The sequence below is a fragment of the Prionailurus bengalensis genome, chromosome B3 (assembly GCF_016509475.1).
Source record: "Prionailurus bengalensis isolate Pbe53 chromosome B3, Fcat_Pben_1.1_paternal_pri, whole genome shotgun sequence".
Classification (NCBI taxonomy): domain Eukaryota; kingdom Metazoa; phylum Chordata; class Mammalia; order Carnivora; family Felidae; genus Prionailurus; species Prionailurus bengalensis.
This window is the reverse complement of record NC_057355.1, coordinates 144,914,900-144,934,530: the sequence shown is the minus strand read 5'-3', so window position 1 is coordinate 144,934,530 and position 19,631 is coordinate 144,914,900. Positions and strand designations below refer to the sequence as shown.

At 54.8% G+C, this 19,631-nt stretch overlaps 1 protein-coding gene across 1 annotated transcript; it reads right to left on the bottom strand.

Annotated features, from left to right (window-relative positions):
• Window positions 1–2,512: 2,512 nt before the first annotated feature.
• Window positions 2,513–19,326, bottom strand: ZNF839 (zinc finger protein 839). The gene is made up of 8 exons (XM_043557054.1): window positions 18,986–19,326; window positions 12,772–13,575; window positions 9,845–10,084; window positions 8,091–8,183; window positions 7,299–7,448; window positions 4,442–4,588; window positions 4,212–4,305; window positions 2,513–3,519 (listed from the first exon to the last, which is right to left on the bottom strand). The coding sequence occupies exons 1-8, from the start codon at window positions 19,286–19,288 to the stop codon at window positions 2,651–2,653; spliced, it is 2,700 nt and encodes an 899-aa protein (XP_043412989.1). The 5' UTR covers window positions 19,289–19,326; the 3' UTR covers window positions 2,513–2,650.
• Window positions 19,327–19,631: the final 305 nt, after the last annotated feature.

Below are 19,631 nucleotides of genomic sequence, written 5' to 3'. Positions count from 1 at the left end.
AGCAGTGAGCGGCATCTATCCTTCAACGTGAGCATTAAATTCTGACTGAACGCTTGTGACATACGGACACTAGTGGGGGGGAGCGGGGGAGGCGTGCGAGCCCTGTCCCGTGTCTCACAAGGAAATAGCCCATGGATACCATCGACCGCGAATAAATCAAGAAAGCGGAGAGACGTAATTTAGACACACGGAGGGGAATCACCAGAAAGGAGAAGGTGCTGGTCTTGGCTGAAGGGGCAGAGGGCTGAGGCCGGGCCAGCAGTGCTTGGCACGGGCCTTCCGGTAGCTTCCGGCATTTCAAGCTACGTGCTTACTATTCCCCCAGATGAAAATAGACATTCTTCTTTAAAATGTAGACCTCAGAGGACATCGAGGTCCGGCTCGTCCTCGGCCCCTCTTCTGATTCAACGCTCCCCACTCCCCCCCCCCCCGCTCCCATGACCCCTGGGGAGGCCAAGGCAGAAGAGCCTGACTGGGGTGGGGGCGGGGGGAGGGGAGGTGGCTGCAGGGCCCTCATGCCGTCCAGGGAACAGAGAAAAAAGGGACTTTGCTTCATTGCATTTAGTAGTGACAACAGTTGAACAGGAACTTGTAGGTGTAAGTGCTGAAAACACGTCCTCACTGAGGGTCCACACCAGCCCCCGGGGGAGTCGCTTGGGTGGTATCTGTCCCTGAGTCTGTGATCTGACACCTCTTCACTCCTGCCCCTAATCTGAGCATCTCGAGTTACAAGTACTGTGTATGCAGAAGAAAATTCTTTGCGAGAAAAGAAAATGTCCATTTGTTTTCTATGTAATAAAGTTACGTCTGCTGAGGTGGCGCTGTGATGTAGAAGCTGTTTTACACATCTGCCCGCTCGGGGACCTCGTGAGCGCTGCCCTGGCGGGTACAGCACAGGTATCCCAGAGCAAAGGCCTGTCGGCCCCTCAATGGAGCACGACCAGCAGGTCAAATTAATGTCAAATTAATGAGCATCCAATGAGAAAGAATGAAATATGGCCTTTTGTAGCAACGTGGATGGAACTGGAGAGTGTGATGCTAAGTGAAATAAGCCATACAGAGAAAGACAGATACCATATGGTTTCACTCTTATGTGAATCCTGAGAAACTTAACAGAAACCCATGGGGGAGGGGAAGGAAAAAAAAAAAAAGAGGTTAGAGTGGAAGAGAGCCAAAGCATAAGAGACTCTTAAAAACTGAGAACAAACTGAGGGTTGATGGAGGGTGGGAGGGAGGGGAGGGTGGGTGATGGGTATTGAGGAGGGCACCTTTTGGGATAAGCACTGGGTGTTGTATGGAAACCAATTTGACAATAAATTTCATATATTGAAAAAAAAATTAATGAGCATCCTGGGGGACCTGGGGGGCTCAGGTCATGACCTGGAGGTCCGTGGGTTCAAGCCCCGCATCGGGCTCGCTGCTGACAGCACACAGCCTGCTTCAGATCCTCGGTCTCCCTCTCCCTCTGCCTCCTCCCTCTCCCACTGCCCGGTTTTCTCTCTCAAAATAAACTTAAAAAAAAATTAATGAGCATACTGCCAGGGCCCCTGTGTTTCCAGCTCTGTTCAGCGGAATGAGGATGTTTAACTCCATTAGTTAAATTTACCATCCACTTATAGTAGCACATCCACAATGGTGAAATTAAGATGTGCTGGGATGTTCCGTAATATCCTATAAATTGAAACTAAATTTGTATTTAAAGGGCCTGGGTCCAGACCACGGACCACGGGGCCAGGTTGGACTCAGTCTGTTGCATTAGGTGCCTGACGAGGGTTCTGAACGATTCCCAGGCAGGAGGCTCGGTCCCCACTCCAGGGCCCCAGGACGGGACTCGCTCCGGGCTCCTGAGAAACGCTCGAGGCCGCAGGACATACCGTGGCTTGCTCGTTGCTGGCTGCTGTGTCCTGGGACACCGCCCTTCTCTGTCAAACCGGCTCTGAGATCAAGCGAGAAGACAGGAAGATAGATGGCTGGGGACGAGGCCCGCGTCTGCACAGCAGGGCCCGGGGGTGGGGGATAGCCCGGATCCCCGGCACTGCCTGCTCGGGGTCCCTCCTGACAGTCTCCCTGGGGGAGAGGACACCTGTGCCGTCTGAAGGTGGACAAATCACCTTCCTTTTTCGCTCCGCAGAACAAAGCCAAGGAAAACATTCAAAAGAGAAGAGACCTTAACAGGTGACTTTGTGAGCGAGACCCCAGAGGACTGGGGCTCTGACCTCAGCTGCCCCCTGCGGTGGGCCCCTCATGCATTAAGTACAAGCAGAAACGATTTTCTTTCCTACTTCCCGGGGGTGGGGGCAGGATGGCGAACTTAGTTCCTTAATAAACCCAGATGTGGCGGGAAAGCAGCACATCACCCAGGAGAGAAGGGGACATGGTTCTGGGGGAGCAAGGTGGCAAGTAACAGTGTCGTGGTGCTAACTGTGGGTCGTCTCTAAGGCTGGCTGCGTCAGGGGATCGCTCTGCCATCAGCACGAAGGCAAGCAAGATACAGAAGAAGGTAGACAGACAGTCAAGTAAAAAGACATCATTCTTTATAAATAAGATGTTCATTTGTGTCTGTATTCACAGTAGAAAAATACACATTACTTCACATAGACCTTCTTTGGATAAAACACACACACGTCCAGGACTGAGGTCCGGCTCTGCTTCACTGTGAGGGCTCTGCCTCCGTGGTTTCTAGAGGGACCCCTTCCGGGGGGGCTGTCTGCAGGGCAGGCCCCTCCATACCGGCCACTATGACAACATCTTCCTCCCCGGACACCACGGAACCCGGATGGGACAAGATCAAGCCATCGGAAGTCTGAATAAATATCTGTTCCTGTCCCTGAGACAAAAATTCATGGCACCCATTGGTGATTTCAAAAGCCACGGCTTCTCCAGCAGCAACAATGCTCTCCAGTTCTCTCTGGTCAGCGTGCGCCTCAGGCCCCGCGGGGAAGTGGTCCACACCCCCTGCATGGCTTCCCTGGCCACCATCGGTGGGCAGCGACCCAGCCTGGGCCGGCTGAGGCCCCGGCTCGGGCACGGTCCTGGGGACGCAGTCAGCTGGCCCCACGTCCACAGACAAAACCCTCTCCAGCAGAGGGCCGGCAGCCTCTGGAAACAGGACGTCGCTGGGGCCAGACCGTGGGCCTTTCCAGAGGCAGCCATGCCTCTCAAGGTCTCCAGGCCCGGAAGGCGGCAGGGATGCCACCCCTCCAGGGAACATCAGGGTCCTGCAGAGATCCCCGCTGCCCAGGCTGTTTCCAGTTCCGTTCCAGTCTGCGGAGCGTTCCTGAGCATTCTCTCCAGGGAGGGCTGGCCCGCACCCCTGTGTGTGCGTCCCGGGCTCTCCTGACTGAGGACACAGACTCAGCCCACTGACGTTCTCGCACGAGAGAGCAGGAGCCCCACACCCGCTCTTGGCCTCGGGGTCAGCAAATGCCTGCAGCTGCCGGCCCGCTCGACCAGACACCGGCGCCGTGTGGCTTCCTTCCGGACGGTGAGGGGCGTTCCCGCTCGCTGGAGGGGCAGGACCTAAACAGTTCAAGAGAAACAGGTAAGCGTCCACGTGCCGTGACACGGCCTGCTCACTGCGCTCGCTATCCAAGACCAGCAGGTCCAGATTAACTTCCTGGCAGAACGCGTGGACACGTAAACTCTCCTTGCTACTCGGGACTGGCAGCTTCCAAGTGTGGGTGAAGTTCAGAGGCGATACTGATTAGTCAGGTGAGGGGAGCCGTGTGGCCAACAGGGGCCCGGGTTTCCACTGCTCTCCCTGAATAAAGCTGCCCTCCCCTGCGGCAGAATTCAGTCGTAAGTTCTAAAGAGCAGAATGCCTCTTTCCATTGGAGACTTGAGGGTCAAGCAGGGTATCGGGCAGTTTTAGGAAGCAGCAGAACCATTCTCAGTGCGCTGTAGGCTCGGGGTCTGGTTGAGAGGTTCTGGTTCGAACAGAATAAAGACCAGAGGAGGGCTTGTTTCCAGGGTTAAACCTCAGCCGGCACTTACAGCCAGGCCCCAGACATGGGCTCTTCGTTTCAATAAGGGATTCGAGAGAGCCTCACAGACCTCGAGAGTTACAGGGAACGAGAGAGAACCACAGGACCCCGGGAGGTGGGGATAAGACTTGAGAGAAACCAGGTTCTCTTCAATCCGGCCACAGGGGCACCCGGGAGTGAGAAGCAGGCCTGGGAGGCGCGGGGCGCACACCACGGGGAGCGCTTTACCCTGGTTGGCGGCTGGGGCTCCGCCGTCAGTGGTGTCCTGGGGCAGAGGGTCTCTTCTGGTCTTCTTCACCCAGGCCGGCGCCCCGTCCGCAGTCTGCGAAGAGGACACCCAGGGAGCTGAGCCTAGGAGGGAGCGGGCAGGCTCGCACCGCTCCTCCCCGGAAGACAGCGCCGTGGGCTGCAGTCAAAGCGCCGAAACTCGGCACCGCACCCCCTTCGACGGCACCCACCTCGTTTCCCCGCTTCTGCTGGCCGGCCTCCTCCAGCTCGGCCCGGGGGTCCCGGCCCGTGTCCCCGCTGGTGCGCTGCGCTGGGACGCACTCTGTGCGCGCTTCCCGCCTCCTCAGGAATTCTGTGATTCCTAAAGACTCGGCCACCTGAGGAGGGAGGGCGACAGAGAGGAGCTGCGCTCAGCAGCACGTCGACAGTAATGGCAGGGCCGAGGCGCGTCCGAGAGGGGCCGCCCGAACGACGGGAGAAACAAAGACACGTGAGAAGTTCCGTGGAACAGCTGGGGAGAAAACGGGTCCTATCAGAACCAGAAGGTTCTGTGTTAGCACGGTGCAGAGCAGACCCCAAAGGGGTTTTTCTTTTTTAATTCACTACGCTGTCCTCAGTGTCGTCGGCAGTCAGACGGCATCGGACACCGGAGTGACTGCTCGCCTCCTGTTCTCCTGTTTTTGATTTCCACTGGAACCGGCAGAAAACAATCCCACCCATTCCAGAACGATATCTCCTCTTGCAGGCAGTGGACAGGGTGAGGGTCTGGGAGTCTGAGGGTCATGTGGGGCCCCGGCTTCTGTGCTCCCGGAATCTTCCTGGTCCTGTGAGGGGGCTGCAGCTGCCCTGGGGGCATTCTGTGAAGCAACAGCTGTCACTGTTTACACGTGAACACAGGAAGGGACCACGGAGCAGGAGGGGAGGAGGCAGGGAAGGAGGGGCAGCAGATCAAGGTCTGAGCAGAGGACAGGCAGCCCCTCGAGTTCAGTGCCTCCCAGCCTGTCTGTGTCCCCTTGCAAGCTAAGCCACGGTCTGTGCCCCTAGGAGGCCGTGGCTCGGCCTGAACTGCCTGCGAGTGTGGGTCCTGACAGGCGTGCACAGCAGCTGTGTGTGTCCAGTCCGCCCTGTGACAGGAGGACACCCACACCTGCCGAGCTCACAGTTTAAAAAACACGTGACTCTTGGGGCGCCTGGATGGCTCAGTCGGTTATGCATCCGACTCTTGATTTCGGCCCAGGTCCCGAGCTCACAGTTGGTGGGTTCGAGCCTCACGTCGGGCTCTGCACTGACAGCACGGAACCCACCTGCGATTCTCTCTCTCCCTCTCTCTGCCCCTCCTCTGCCAGCACATACTCTCTCTCTCTCTAAATAAATACATAAGCTTTACTAAATAAATGTTGCATTTGTATAAAACTAATGACCAAACCCCTCCCCCCCCCCAAAAAAAAGAACAAAAACAAAACAACCCTCGTTCTGTCAGAGTGTGGATCAAGACTTCTTGCTACGGAAGTAACCTAGTCTGCGTGACGCTAACCCTAAGAACAGGGGAAGGGGGGCAGACCCATGACCAGGTGAATGAAATCTTAAGAGCAGCTGAAGCAACACGGCCCAAGTGTTCCTTATGGTTGTGAAAGAGGGCTGTGGCTGCCCCTTCCTGCCCTCAGACGCACTAGTGGGGCTCTCCTTTCCAGGGTCCCCTGGCTCAGGCAGCAGACCCTGAGGGCAAAGCGTACCCTGATGGGAACCGAAACTACCCCCTCCAGCAGTAAGGACTGCCCTGACCCAGAAAGACCCCTCCCATGATTGACCCCAACACAATGATCCATTTAACCTTCACCGCCCACCAGCAGGTTCCCGCCCCCGCTGCCCCACATTTTCCTTCTCTAAACCTGCAAGTATTTTCAGTAGTTTAGAGACAGTCTCTGAGACACGAGTGTGGCCCAGCTACCATTGTACAAGTATGCTTTTAAATAAACAAGCATTACTTAAAAGCATGGCATCACTCAGTGCTCCATTTCAAGGTGGGCCTGAGACCTGGGGGCCTGGCCGGCACGGACCCCTGAATGATGTGGCCACGTGGGGCACGCTAAGCCCAGCAAAGGGTTTTATCCCAAACAAGTAAAACCACATCAGTTCAAACCAGATTTCTACCCAGGACCCAGGACCCAGTACAGCCAGAGGCAACTTGATGGAGACAATGACAGGGGAATGAGAACTGTGTCTAAACAGCCACGGACGGGATCTATGGTCACCGTCCCCCAGCCCGCAGTAAGCACTGCAGTCACCACTGAGTGAGACTGTTCTGGACCTTTCAAGGTTCAGTCAGCCCGTCCGCATTCCTGAGTTTTCTGAAACAAGCACCGTTTGCTTTTATATTAAAAAAAATGTGGGGGGAGGGGGGGTGCCTGAGTGGTTCAGTCAGTTAAGTGGCCGACTTCAGCTCAGGTCATGATCTCACTGTTTATGAGTTCGAGCTCTGTGTCGGGCTTGTACTGACAGCTCAGAGCCTAGAGCCTGGAGCCTGCTTCAGATTCTGTGTCTCCCTCTCTCTCTGTTCCTCCCCTACTCACACTCTGTCTCTCTCAAAAAATAAACATTAAAAAAAATGTCGGGCGCCCAGCAGCCTCAGTTGGTTGGTTAAGCTTCCAACTCTTGATTTCAGCTCAGGTCATGATGTCATGGTTCATGAGTTCGAGCCCCGCATTTGGCTTAGGATTCTCTTTCTCTCTCTCTCTCTCTCTCTCTCTCTCTCTCTCTCTCTCTGCCCCTCCCACACGCGCGCTCTCTCTCTCTCTCAAAATAAATAAACTAAAATAAAACAGTCATTTGGTGGGAAAAAGAGCTGAAAAGCAGTGGACTATGAAGATGTCACTACTGAAAACAGGCTCCTCAGGGGTGCCTGTCTGGCTCAGTCAGTGGAGCAAGCGACTCCCGACCTCGGGGTCATGAGTTCCAGCCCCACATTGGGCATAGAGGTTACTTTAAAAAAAATAAATAAGTAAAAATAACAACATTCTCCTCTTTACACGGATATCCTTCTTTGAGCAAATCTAAAGGCAAAACTTTTTTCCCAGGTGAGACTGTTACCTTGTCGTTGCTTATTTCCAGAGGCTCCTGGGAACACAGACCAGAACCACTGAGGTAATCTTGGCACATTTTCTTAACCCTTTTATGCAACTCTTCAAATTCCTTATACACAGCTGGGAACAAAGGTTTTGCTAGATGACCTGTCTCAACCTTTGTGAAGATAAAGGTGACAAGAAATGTTTAAACCAGAGGCAACGAAATGACAAATACAGGGGCTTGGAGGCGGGAAGGATATGAGCTTGTCAGGCCGGCCGTGGACCATCATCTCCTCCGCTCGCCAGTGACAGCCCACATGTGCCCGGCCCCGGACGGGGCCACAGAGCAGACCACCTCCAGGGTGACAGCCGCAGGGGGACTGTGGGCCGGAGCCCCGAAGAAGGGGTCGCAGGAAGGGGAGACCGAAAGGTCCTGGGGACCGGCTGGCAAGGCAGGAAGGGCCCGGGCCTTCACTCCTCCCGGGAGCTGTGCTGGCGCCTCTCCGAGTCAGAGTGGGCTCACCAGGGAGGAGGTGCCCGAGAGGAAGGTGACGGGGGCTGGGGGCCGGCCCTGCTTTGCTGCCACCACCTTCTTGCCTCCCACATGAGGTTAAAACAGGCAAGGGGGTCCTTGAGCAGCCTCTGGGAGACCTGGCCGAGCAGGCACCAGTGGGGCCGGCAGGCTCCCCTCAGCTCTGTCCCGGAGGAGGGACACGATTCCAAACGGCCCGGCTCGTTCTAAAACAAATGCGAAGGATGTCTTTCAAAATAACTTCAAATAGGCCGTGCGTCCTCTAGACACGCTCAGGAGACTCACCTTCATCAGAAGAAACTCGTACACGGTCACCACCTGAGCCAGCTGAGGCAGCACCAGGTCCACGAGAGCCTCTCGGTCACACTGCTGGAGAAACTGCCAGAAGAAAGCATTTAACAGCTTCAAAAGCCCCAAAATAATCCCCAGCAGCCAAAAAGTTGGCGCCGAAGAGTATAAAAGACCTAAAGTTCCCCCAAATCGCAGTGATTAAGCGACTCTCTAACATTCTGTTTGTTAACGATCTCACTCGTTGATCCGTTAACAAAGTCTGTGGCCAATTCTGGAATCAAAGTTTGACTCCCCTGGGACGGCTGAGCTTAGAGGGGGTACCAGGTCCTGGAGAAGGAACGGTGTTCCCTGCTCTCCGGGGGCACCAACTAGTGCCCGAGATGAAAATGCAAACAAGCGTGGGGCAGCCTGCGGTTGGGAGACCACCGCCAAAGGACAGGCCAAAGAAGAGGAGGCCCCGAGGTGAATGCAGGGGTGGGGGGTGTGGGGAGAGGGGTGTGGGGAGGGCACAGTCCTCAGGACTAGGGGAGGAGCATGAATGACTGTGGGTTCCCAGTTGGGTGCAGGGCAGACCCCCGGGCAAGTTAGACAGGAAGCGGGCTTGGGGGCTCCCCTTGGAAGGGGAGGGCGGGGGAGGTACAGGCCGGGCCGCCCCGTGGGAGCGCTGAGGCTCAGGAGCCAAGTGAATTAGCAGGTACAGGAAGTACGTGGTGTCCGCGAGGGAGGATGGCCTGAGAAACCAGACGGAGGAGGTCACCCAGGGCGGCAATGACGTGGGCGGGGAAGGGACCAGTCTCAGAGACAGGAAGTCTTAAGAGGCACAGGGAGCTCACGAACCATTCGGGTTCGTCGTCTGTTAGGTGGAGATAATGATTATGGAACCAATGAAATGAAGTAAACCTGGAACTTAGCACCGGGGCAGGGCGGGGAGCGTGGCCGAGCTGCTGTGCACAGTGCTCAATAGATGGCGGTATTTCAAGTGTTAATGACTGAATCGAGTCGAGGACCACCTTCCCTCCTGCTCCTAAAATCTGTCATCCAGGATCAATCGACAAGCCCAATGAGAGGAAAGCGAAGTCACTGGGTTTAAACTTCCAGCCAGAATATGTAAGCTCATGACGCTTTCTAGGAAAGCTTCCTCACCGAGAACCTCTCGTCCCCTTGTGTGTGACTCTGGAGGCCCTGGTTCCCTGGTGGCCACTCTGAGAGCAGCTGTCTCGCTCACTCACTACTTCACACTCTCTTTGCTCCTGTTCACTTCTTTAAGACACGCAGCTGGCCGTTACCAGGCAAATAAATGCCTCCGAGCCAAAGACAGTCGGGATGAATTTAGGGTCCCACTTTTCTAAATCAGTCCCCTTAAATTCACCAAGCTTACTTTCAAGGGACTGGAATGGAGATTCCAGGGTTCAAAACCTGAAACATGATTTTGTACCTTAAAATTTTGTACAGAAAAATAGAAACTGCCTGTTTCCTCAACTGCTTATATGAAAACATAGCTTACGATCATTCCCAAACGTGTAACGGCAGGCAGCCCGAAAGCCCTCTTGTTATTCCAAACCGGTAAACCTAGAATTATTTCAGGTAACACTGTTCCTGAAGTTATTACACACTTCGTCCAAATACGTTTCAGGCGAACTATTTCGTTGCTCTGGGTGTTTTACTTTTGACTCAGAAACCTACCAGCGGATTGCCACACGCCATGCCAAAGACACGGGTTTCGAGAACAGGGTCTAAGAGCCACGCACCTCCTTGAGCCGGGCTCTGGCCGCCGAGGCGCTCTGTGCACCTGCCACACAGGCACCGGCGTGCCCACGCGGGTGAGCGGCTCCGCCTCGCCCAAGGACGGCCTCGCTGGCCTCTGCAGGGGCTGCTGCGAACTCGATTCGTCTAGGGCCTGGGTGTCTCTCTGATCCCACGAAGGCCGAATAATTTCCATCTTCTGGTTCAGACACCAAGGCGTCTTCGACTTCTACAGACTGGCTATTCTAGAGAGCGTTACGCGCCCAAAACAGAAATGAAAGAATCATACTTTATACGCCATAGTGACAACCCTAGAGCCAAACAGTGTCACGTCAAAAGCAAAGAACTTGAGAAATTATTTCTTCTCTGCATTATCAAGACACATTAACTATAATCGACGCACCTTAAACTTTCCCAACAGAGTTCCTTGTTGCGACATCTGGTATTAGCCAGCCGGTAAGTCTGGGTTGGCCAGCCGTAACCCTGGATGTTGCCCAAAATGAAACAGGAGACTTCTCTGACACCACCGTCATCTTAAAACTGAACCTGAAGTTCGGTCATTCATACCTTACGCGTGACTTTTAAAAATTGTATTATTTTTTATCAGGTATATTTCGAATACCATGACACTCATACTTTGAACATCTATAGTTCAGATTTTCATGCGCTGACAAGGGTGTGTAACCATCACCACCATCTAATCCCAAAACATGTTCATACTCCCCCCTGCAAAAGAACCCCTGTACCCGTCAGCATCATTCATTCTTCCCTGCCCCCAGGCCCTGGGAGCTGCTAGTCTACTCTCTGTCTCGTGGATTTGCACGGCTTTTGGACAGACTCTTGGATCTGACGCCAGCTACTTCCTCACTCGGTGCCAACCCCCCTCTGAAAACGGGAACAGTGCACCTGCATCTCCCAGGACTGCTGGAACCTTAAATGGACTCAAGGAACACACTTCACGTGGCAGCCGGCACAAAGTAAGTCCCCTGAACTCTTACAGAATTTTCCCTCTACGTCTTCACTAGTGGAGCTGCAGGAGCAACGCCAGGTCTGTCTGTGGCCCTAGGTGCCGTGAGTCTGCTCACGGGAAAGGACAGGAGAGACACAGGCCTGCGTGTCCCTCCCCACCGCAGCAGCTGGAGGCACCCCTCCCACGCAGTCTGGACAGCCACCATGCCCGAGGCCAGGCACTCGGTGCATGCACTCGGGGACTCTGGAATCTACACGCTGCTTCTGCCGTGGGGTCGCATTTCATCACTGGAGGGAGTAGGACGTGCCGGTCAACCCGAGACACTCCCGCACACACCTGTTGTCCCTTGGAATTGTGAATAGTGCCCCTCTCACTCTCAGAATGTCCTGGTTTGGATGACGAACTATAAGTCACCGTGGTCCCATTTCAACTTCAGAAAGTAGAGAGAGAGGGGCACCTGGGTGGCTCAGTCGGTTGAGCGTCTGACGCTTGATTTCGGCTCAAGTCACGATCTCAGTTCGTGAGTTTGAGCCCCGAGTCAGTATCTGCCCTGACAGTGAGGAGCCTGCTTGCAATCCTCCCTCTCTCTCTCTCCCCCTCCCTGCTCACACGTTCTCTCTCTTTCTCTCAAAAATAAATAAATATTAAAAAGAAAAAAGAAAGGTAGAGAGGTTTCTCAAAAGTTGGGGTTTTACCAGCCATGAGGAGTGCAGAACCTTCCCCAACAAGGCAGCCTACAGTGTGGGCTTTGAAGTCAGAAGACCTCAACCTCAGTCTCGTTCCCACCTGGCAGAGTCCTAGGTGTGCCCCGACGGGATGCCCACCATCCTCTGAGCCCCATGCACTTGTCTTGCACCTGACTTTCGGGGCTCTCACAGGATGGAGAAGACTTACAACCCTCCCGCCTCAAGGAGGCGTGCAATCAACAGTATATTGTTGGTGTCCGTGTTACTAGTACTCAGGCTAACGCTACAGGGGAGAGAGTACTTCTGAATCCTCACACGGGGCTGTTCCGTGGTTCCTGCCACTAGACCTCAGTACAGATAAGCCGGGCCCAGACAAGATCTGTTCAGGCCCCGAGGAACCCATCTGTAAGCCAAAGCGGCCACCAGCCTCACCCCTCCTTCAGGAACCCCCGTCCCGCTGCAGGGAATGAGGTGGCCGGAGCAGACAGGCTCTCGTTAACAACATCTTCCGAGTCACTAAAATCACAAACTCCCAGCGACGGCCGAGTCGGTTCCAGTGCTGGTTTGTCTAACATTTCAGGAACTGCAAATATAATTGCCTAGCCAGAAGCACAGACACAAATAAAAGCCAACACAAGTCAAAGGAGAAGGAAGCAGGGAGGTTCAAGCGAAGCAGGTGAGGGTGACCACAGAGGTCTGCCGTTCGTTCAAGTGATCCGTCCGCATTGCGTAAATACCTGACCGCTCGTATGCGGCACGCGAGGGCGCAGGACACGTTTAGGAACCTGAAATCGCTGTCCCTCAACTGTGGCGTGGTGGTGCAAAGTCAGAGTGGCTTCGACCTGCCTTGTCTGCTTGTGAGTTTCCAAAGGGGCAAGACGCGAAGACGGCATGTCGCTCGCTGCTGACACTCCAGGAAGCGCCCCGGGACCACCGCTCCCAACTGAGACCTTTCTCAGGGCCCGCTGTGACTTCAGCAGCAAGACAGGAGTGCTCTGCGGCTCGCGTCGCTGACCAGAGCTAGAGAATTTGCGGCTATGTTCCCCTCGAACACGCCCAATGAGGCTGGCGAGTACCCCACACAGAGGGTGCACGGTGCCTTGCTGGTCGGGCGGCCGTACAGACCGGGGGCGGGGGGGGGGGGGGGGCGGGGGTGTCTCAGAGCCCCTGCCGTGACCTTGGACCTACTTGAGCCTTCACCTGAACCCCCATCAGATACCATAAAGCCTCACTTCGGGATGGGCAGGAAGGACACGGTCACCAGTAGAAACATTACCTGCAGGCCACACGGTGGTGACTGGGCCCCTTCCTCACCCAGAAGAGCTGACGTGCGCAGCCCCGGGGACGGTAGGCTAGCCGTCCTGCCCTCGGCGCAGCCTCGGGTCGTGCTCCCGTTGGCCTTCTCAGACAGAGACACCTCCGGTTCTGGGTGGCCGTGGCCTGGATTGAGTTTAAGATGCCGGGCCAGGCCCCCTTTTCCTATGTAGGACTTCTCACACGTCTGACACTTGAAAGTCTTGGGCCTCAGGGAACAGCTCGACAGGTCAAACAGCGCCCGCTTTCCCCTCTGGTCATCGTCGTCTTCCACACTCAGCTCTGAGTAATCGTCAGAATCTGACAAGCGACCGTCAGCCAGGTCCTCCGTCTTGATGAACTTATAATCTTTGACTTTATACTTGGGCGGTCGAGATATCCGTCCAGAACGCGTCTTCACTTTTAAAGATTTTTTTAGCTTCTCCGTGTGTTTTGTGTGCAAGCTGGAAATAAAGAAATTCGCTGAACCGGGTGAAACAGATGTCACCGCCGGTGGGTCAGACGCTGACGGAGGGGCCGGCGTGGCGCCCGGTCCTTGCGGAGCCACCAGCTGCAGGGCGGGCAGTGGCCTCTGTACAAACACCCGAATCGGAGGGGAGTTACTCGGGAAGCGCGGCTGTGCCCGGAGCCCCAGCACGCCGGGCGCCCCCCTGGGCGGCTGGCTCAGCCCGGCTGTCCTGGGCTGGAGGGTGGCCAGTGGGGGCGTCGGCCTTTCCTGGTCTGTCATTTCTGCAGATATTACCTTGACACAAATGGCTTCCAGTTGCTTAAGGAGAGAAAGAGAAAAGCGTTAGGCTTATCAACGGTTCTACAATTTTGCTCTCAATTGTATTATCACACGTGTTTCTAAATTATAAAATCCATCTTATATGTGAGTCTATTTAACGTACCTGTACTGTTTCTAGTGATACACTTGACCTCACATCCATATGTGCATGTGGAAATATTTGCATAAACAAATTAAAAGTTCATGAAACCACTTAACATATCTATACAAATGCCTTCTGATAGGATCTATCCTACATTGTTTTTTGTTTATTTATTTTTGAGACAGAGAGAGACAGAGCATGAACAGGGGAGGGGCAGAGAGAGGGAGACACAGAATCCAAAATGGGCTCCAGGCTCTGAGCTGTCAGCACAGAGCCCGACGCGGGGCTCGAACCCACAGACCGTGAGATCATGACCTGAGCGAAGTCGGACGCTTAACCGACTGAGCCACCCAGGCGCCCCTCCTATGTTGTTTTTTAAAAAAATACTAGTCAAGGGGCGCCTGGGTGGCTCAGTTAAGTGTCTGACTTTGGCTCAGATCATGACCTCCTGGTTCATGAGTTTGAGCCCTGCATGGGGGTCTGTGCTGACAGCTCAGAGCCTGGAGTCTGTTCAGATTCTGTGTTTCCCTCTCTCTCTGACCCTCCTCTGCTTGCTCATGGGCTCTCTCTCTCTCTCTCAAAAATAAACATTTAATAAATAAATAAATAACTAAATAAATGTAGTCACAATCTACTAAATTGATTTCATGAACTAATAAGAAATATCCTTCTTTACAGTAGGTTTGTATTTACTTGGAATTCTTAGTACTCTAACCCGGATTCGGTTTAATACATATGCTCTTTTTTTTTTTCTTTTTCAATTTTTCATGAAATCCTAGAAACAAAAAAGCCATAAGGAGCAATGTGACACAGGTTCCCACCACCTGCCTTAAAACATGCAGCACTTCCCTCTGAGGTGAAGCTCTGTGCTGTTCTCCCAGCCTGCGTGCCTTCCTGAGGGCTATTTGTCATTCACACGCATTTTTATATTACCTACGGAGCTACCCCCCAAAATATGCACTTCGGTTTTGGCGTGTTTTTAAACTTCACGTAAGCGTACATGACCTGCTGCAAGCGGGTGCAGCGTTTTCAGGTGTGTTACTTCCTGTCCGGCTTGTGAAATTCATCCACACCGCGGTGTGTAGCTCTCATTTCCTCTGCAGTCTGAGAACACTCTCCCGTTGACGGGCAAGTGTCCCTAACCTCGCGCTCTTGTCTGCGTGTAACCTTCGTGGGTGTCTGTGTGCACGTGTGTGAGTTTCTCCAGGGCACATACCTGGGAGCGGGATGCTATCTTCAACAACTTTTTAACATCTAAGAAAGCGTTCAGTGCATGGACTTCCTGATGTGGCAATTCTGCTTCTTGGGTTCCATAAGAAACACTGGCATAGGTACAACGATGTAGGTCTTGGGAGGGTCAAGGCAGCACGGTCTGCAAGAGCAAACCGCCCACCGAAGGGGAGGGCTGCCCTCGACAATATTCCACAGATAATGACTGAGCAGTTACTATGTGCCAGACACAATGTTAGGTATACACCTGTCATGGGCTCAGGGGAGGCAGCAAGACACAAGGCTCATGGCCTCACGCTGCAAAAACGATCAGCATCAGGGAGCCTGGGCGGCTCAGTCAGTTGAGCGTCCAACTTTGGCTTAGGTCATGATCTCATGGATTGTGGGTTCGAACCCCGCGTCGGGCTCTGTGCTGACAGCTCAGAGCCTGGAACCTGCTTCGGATTCTGTGTCTCCCTCTCTCTCTGCCCCTCCCCCACTTGTGCTCTCTCTAAAAAATAAATTAAAATTTTAAAAAATTAAAGAAAGGAAGAAAGAAAGAAAGAAAGAAAGAAAGAAAGAAAGAAAGAAAGAAAGAAAGAAAGAATCAGTATCCTTCTCCAGAGAGGAAAGAAAGATGAACCTCATCATCCAGAGCAGGTTTTCCCAGCCTGGGCACAAGTGACATTTCAGACCATTAATTCTTTATTGTGGTGGCCATCCTGTGACTGCAGGATGTTGAGCAGTGTCCCTGCCTCCACCTACTAGATGCCGGTAGCACGCCCTCTCTTGGGACAAAAATGTCTCCAGACACTGCCAAGTGCCCCCAGCCAAGAACCACTGATTTGGGGCCACCAACAGGCCCTCTTTGGACTCGACCCCACACCAAGTGGGGGGTCAATACAAGCGTCACACGGAGCAGAATGAAAACTCCCACCGAAACCACGCGGGAGTACATGTGTCTGTGTGTGTGTTCCACATGTACCACAAACAGCAGACACAATCCACTAGGTACACAGCTGGTGCCCTGAGGCCCCTGAGGGCCAGTCCTGGGCCACCTGTGAATCAAATGACAACTATCTTTTAATAATCACAGTTGTTTCACTTACTACCATTTAGAATGTCTAAGCTCTTAGGATATGACCAGATAATGCCGTTAAACACACACACACACACACACACACACACACACACACACCCCAAATCCTACTGTTTTAGGAATACTTCAGTGGCAAAACTGGTCTAATTTTTAAATCGGCTCCCCACGAGTTTACCAGGTGGGTATCATGCTTGATACTTTGGTATATGTTTATTTCACTCAGCAAACTTGTACAAGGTATCTCCGTGTGCCAACACCTACACAGAAGCAGGCCAATGTGGGTGAGGGGGTGGGTGACATAGGTGAAGGGGATTAAGAGGTATAAACTTCCAGTTATAAAATAAGTAAGTCATGGAGGTGAAGAGCACAGCGTAGGAAGTGTAGTCGATAACGTTGTAATCACATTGTACGGTGCCAGATGGTGACTGCACTTACTGTGGTAAACACTGAATAATGCCCAGGCTTCTGGAATCGTGACCTTGTACACCTGAAGCTAATATAATACTGTATGTCAACTATACTTCAGTTAGAAAAAAAAAAAAACAAAAAACATTAGCCAAGTCCTAGCCTCACTGAGGAAGAGGGCAGTTCCCCCCCCCCCCCCACCATGCCTCAGTCACCTGCAGACCTGCCGAGTCAGGACCTCCCACCCCGCAATCTGTACTTTGAAAAGCTCCACTGCTGATCTGGAAGGCAGACTAGGTTCCCTAAGGAATGCAGACAGGAAACAATGACACCACGGGGCAGCAGGTGCGATACGAGAGGCAGGAGGCAGGAACAGCCTGGTGGGGGCGTGGGGGAGGGTCTGGCTTCCCAGAAGAGACCCGAGAAGGCCGGATGGAATTTTGGCCAGGTGGACAGGTAGTCTGACGTGCAAGGAAAAAATGAGCGAATGCACAGACGCATGAAAAAGGGCACAGCATATTGGAAGAAATTGGGAGTGTTTCTGTGGTGCAGGAACGGGGAGCATGGGAGGGATGCGAGCCCAAATCCGACCCACGGGAGTGCGTCCACTGGGTCTGTGCCTTCCGATCCGCACCACCCTCCCCGCAGAGAACCACGAGACCGGGGTCCTCTAAATGCACACTCCGCCCTCCCCCCAACACTGCCTGTCCCCTTCCATATTTTCAACTGGGACCCACACTTCCATCTCTTCAACTAAGTCATTTCTGATCCCCTCAGCCCAAAATCAGTTCTCCCTTTCTCTAAGTGCATCGGTCCTTTATCTCTAGTTTTCCGACCTCGATGAGAAGTTACCTGAGTCACGTTTTCCCTCATTGGTTAGATCATAACCTCCTTGGGTGCAAGGAACACACGTGGTTTGCCTCGGTGGCCCCCGTGGCACAGCTGGGGCTGACTCGACAGCCAACTTACATTATTGTGAGTGCGGGCAGAATTTATGTCATCCCAATTAGATCAGCCACAGAATACGGTCGTGCTGCTTAATGCTGATTAAGGTCGCTTGCATTTGACGGGAAATGTCACTTTTGGACTCTTCAAGCTGCCACACCAAACCCAAAGAGCTGGGGTCACCTTCAACAGGTGCTGGAGTGGGAGAACCCTGGGCAAAGTCACCCCGCCTCTCGGAGCTTGTTCCTTATCTGTAAAGTGCTGATACGAACACTTCTGTGCACTTGCCCGGAAGTAAGCCCCCTGTGGTGCCAGGCATGGAGTAGACGCTCTGTACACAGCAGCCACCATCACCCGTCTCTCTCTTTTTTTAATGTTTCTTTATTTGGGGGGAGGAGCAGGCAGAGAGAGAGGGAGACACAGAATCTGAAGCAGGCTCCAGGCTCCGGGCTGTGGAACTCAACGACCGGGAGATCATGACCTGAGCGGAAGCCGGACACTTAACAGACTGAGCCACCCAAACAGCAGCCACCGTCGCCCTTCTGACTCCGCCTGTGTGGGAGTCCGAGCTAGAAAGCTCATCCAATGTGAATAAGGGAACCAAAGCCCAAAGAGGTTGGGTTACTCAAGGTCACACCTCTAGGAAGGAGTTTGGGCAGATTCATAGCTGTCTTCTCAAACTTTGGCGAGACACCTGTCCAGTCCTGACCCCCAACCCGGTACAACTCCCGGCGGCCAAAATCACTCGGTTAAGAAAACAAAACAAAACAAACAAAAAACAACGAAGACTGTTGATTCTATCCTCTCTCTCTGTCTCCTAGTGGAAGCGGCATCTCTCTGGCAACTCTGGGCCGAGAAGCGCTAGTGTCACGTGCAACCCCAGTTCTGAAAGGGGATGTGGCTTTACAGACGACAGGAAGGACCTCTGGCTGCAGGAGCTCCCCCTGACCCCCTGGGCTTGGATGAGCAGGCTCTGGTCTCCACTCCCCCAGTAACCAAGAGCTGCGGGCCCCAGGAGGTAGTAACGCGGCCAAATGACGGGGTGTCGCATGCGGAGTGCTCTCACGTATCTCCCTCGTTCAGCGCGCGGCAGGCGCCGTGCCGGGCACCGGCTACAAATCCGGGCACGACCCCCCAGGGTGCCAAGTCCCGCCCCAGACCGCTCTACTGTGTGCTCAGTTCTGCCCCAAGCCCCCGAGTTGGCAGTCGCCGCCCTCCCCACTGGTTCCTTTTCATCCGTCCACGCCTCGGCTCCGGCGTCAGGCCTGAGGGCTCCTCGCTCTAAAGCAGCGTCCCCCGCCCCCGCCGCGTCTCTGCCTCTCGCCCTGCACGGAGGGTGTGCGAGGCCGCGCTTGCGCCGAGGCCAGCGCCTGGAAGCCAGCGAGCGCTCGACGGACGCCGAGTGAACGGACGCAGGCCTGCGCGAGGGGCCGGGCGGCACGGAGGCCGCGGGCAGCTCTCGAAGGCGGGACCGCGGCCCAGCAGGCGCGTCGCAGGAGCTGCAGACGCTGGCGCGGTGACCGCTCAGTGTGGGCCTCCCGGAGCTCTCGGGCGCGAGACGCCGAGGAGAGGACGCCGCCTCTCCTGCCGCGCCGCTGCCCGGCCCCGCTCCGGGCCTCGGTTTCCCCACGTCCCTCCCGGCGCCTCACCTGGGGCGGCAGCAGGCGCGGCGGGCGCGGGGGCTGGGCGCCGGGGCCCCGCTGCAAGGCGGCCTGCTGCGCCGCGTCCCGCAGCCGTCGCGCCGCGTCCTGCGGGACGAAGGGCGGCGGCGGCGGCGGCCGTTCGGCCGGCGGCTGCGCCTTCGTCACCTGCTCCAGGACCCGCCGCAGCTGCTCGGGGTCCAGCGGGGCCACGCGCGAGGCGCTGCCGCCGGGGCCGGGGGGAGCCTGGCCGCCCCCGCCGCCGCCCCCATCCTCGCTGCCGTCCTCGGCCTCCGGCTCCGCGTCCGCCATGGCCGCCGAGACCGGGACTCGAACCCGCGTCGCCGAGCGACGGCGGCTCAAATGTGCGTCACCTGGGAAGAGCGGGGGACTACGAGTGCCCCGCAGGCCAAGACACCTTGGAAGGCGACCGCAACTGGTCAAGCCGGGCGGTGGGCGGGGCCTGGGTTGGCTCCGCCCCGTCGCCGCTTCGCCAAGGACAGAATGGGCCTGATTTTCCTCTCCCTTGTCACTGATGTATTTAATTTTCAGGTGTCGCTCCTCCAGGAGCTATCCAGGGCCTCCCAGGCGGAGGTCTCCGGAGTTCCAGAGCCCCTTAGCCTGTCCAAAAGTTCACACTATCCAAAAGTTCTCG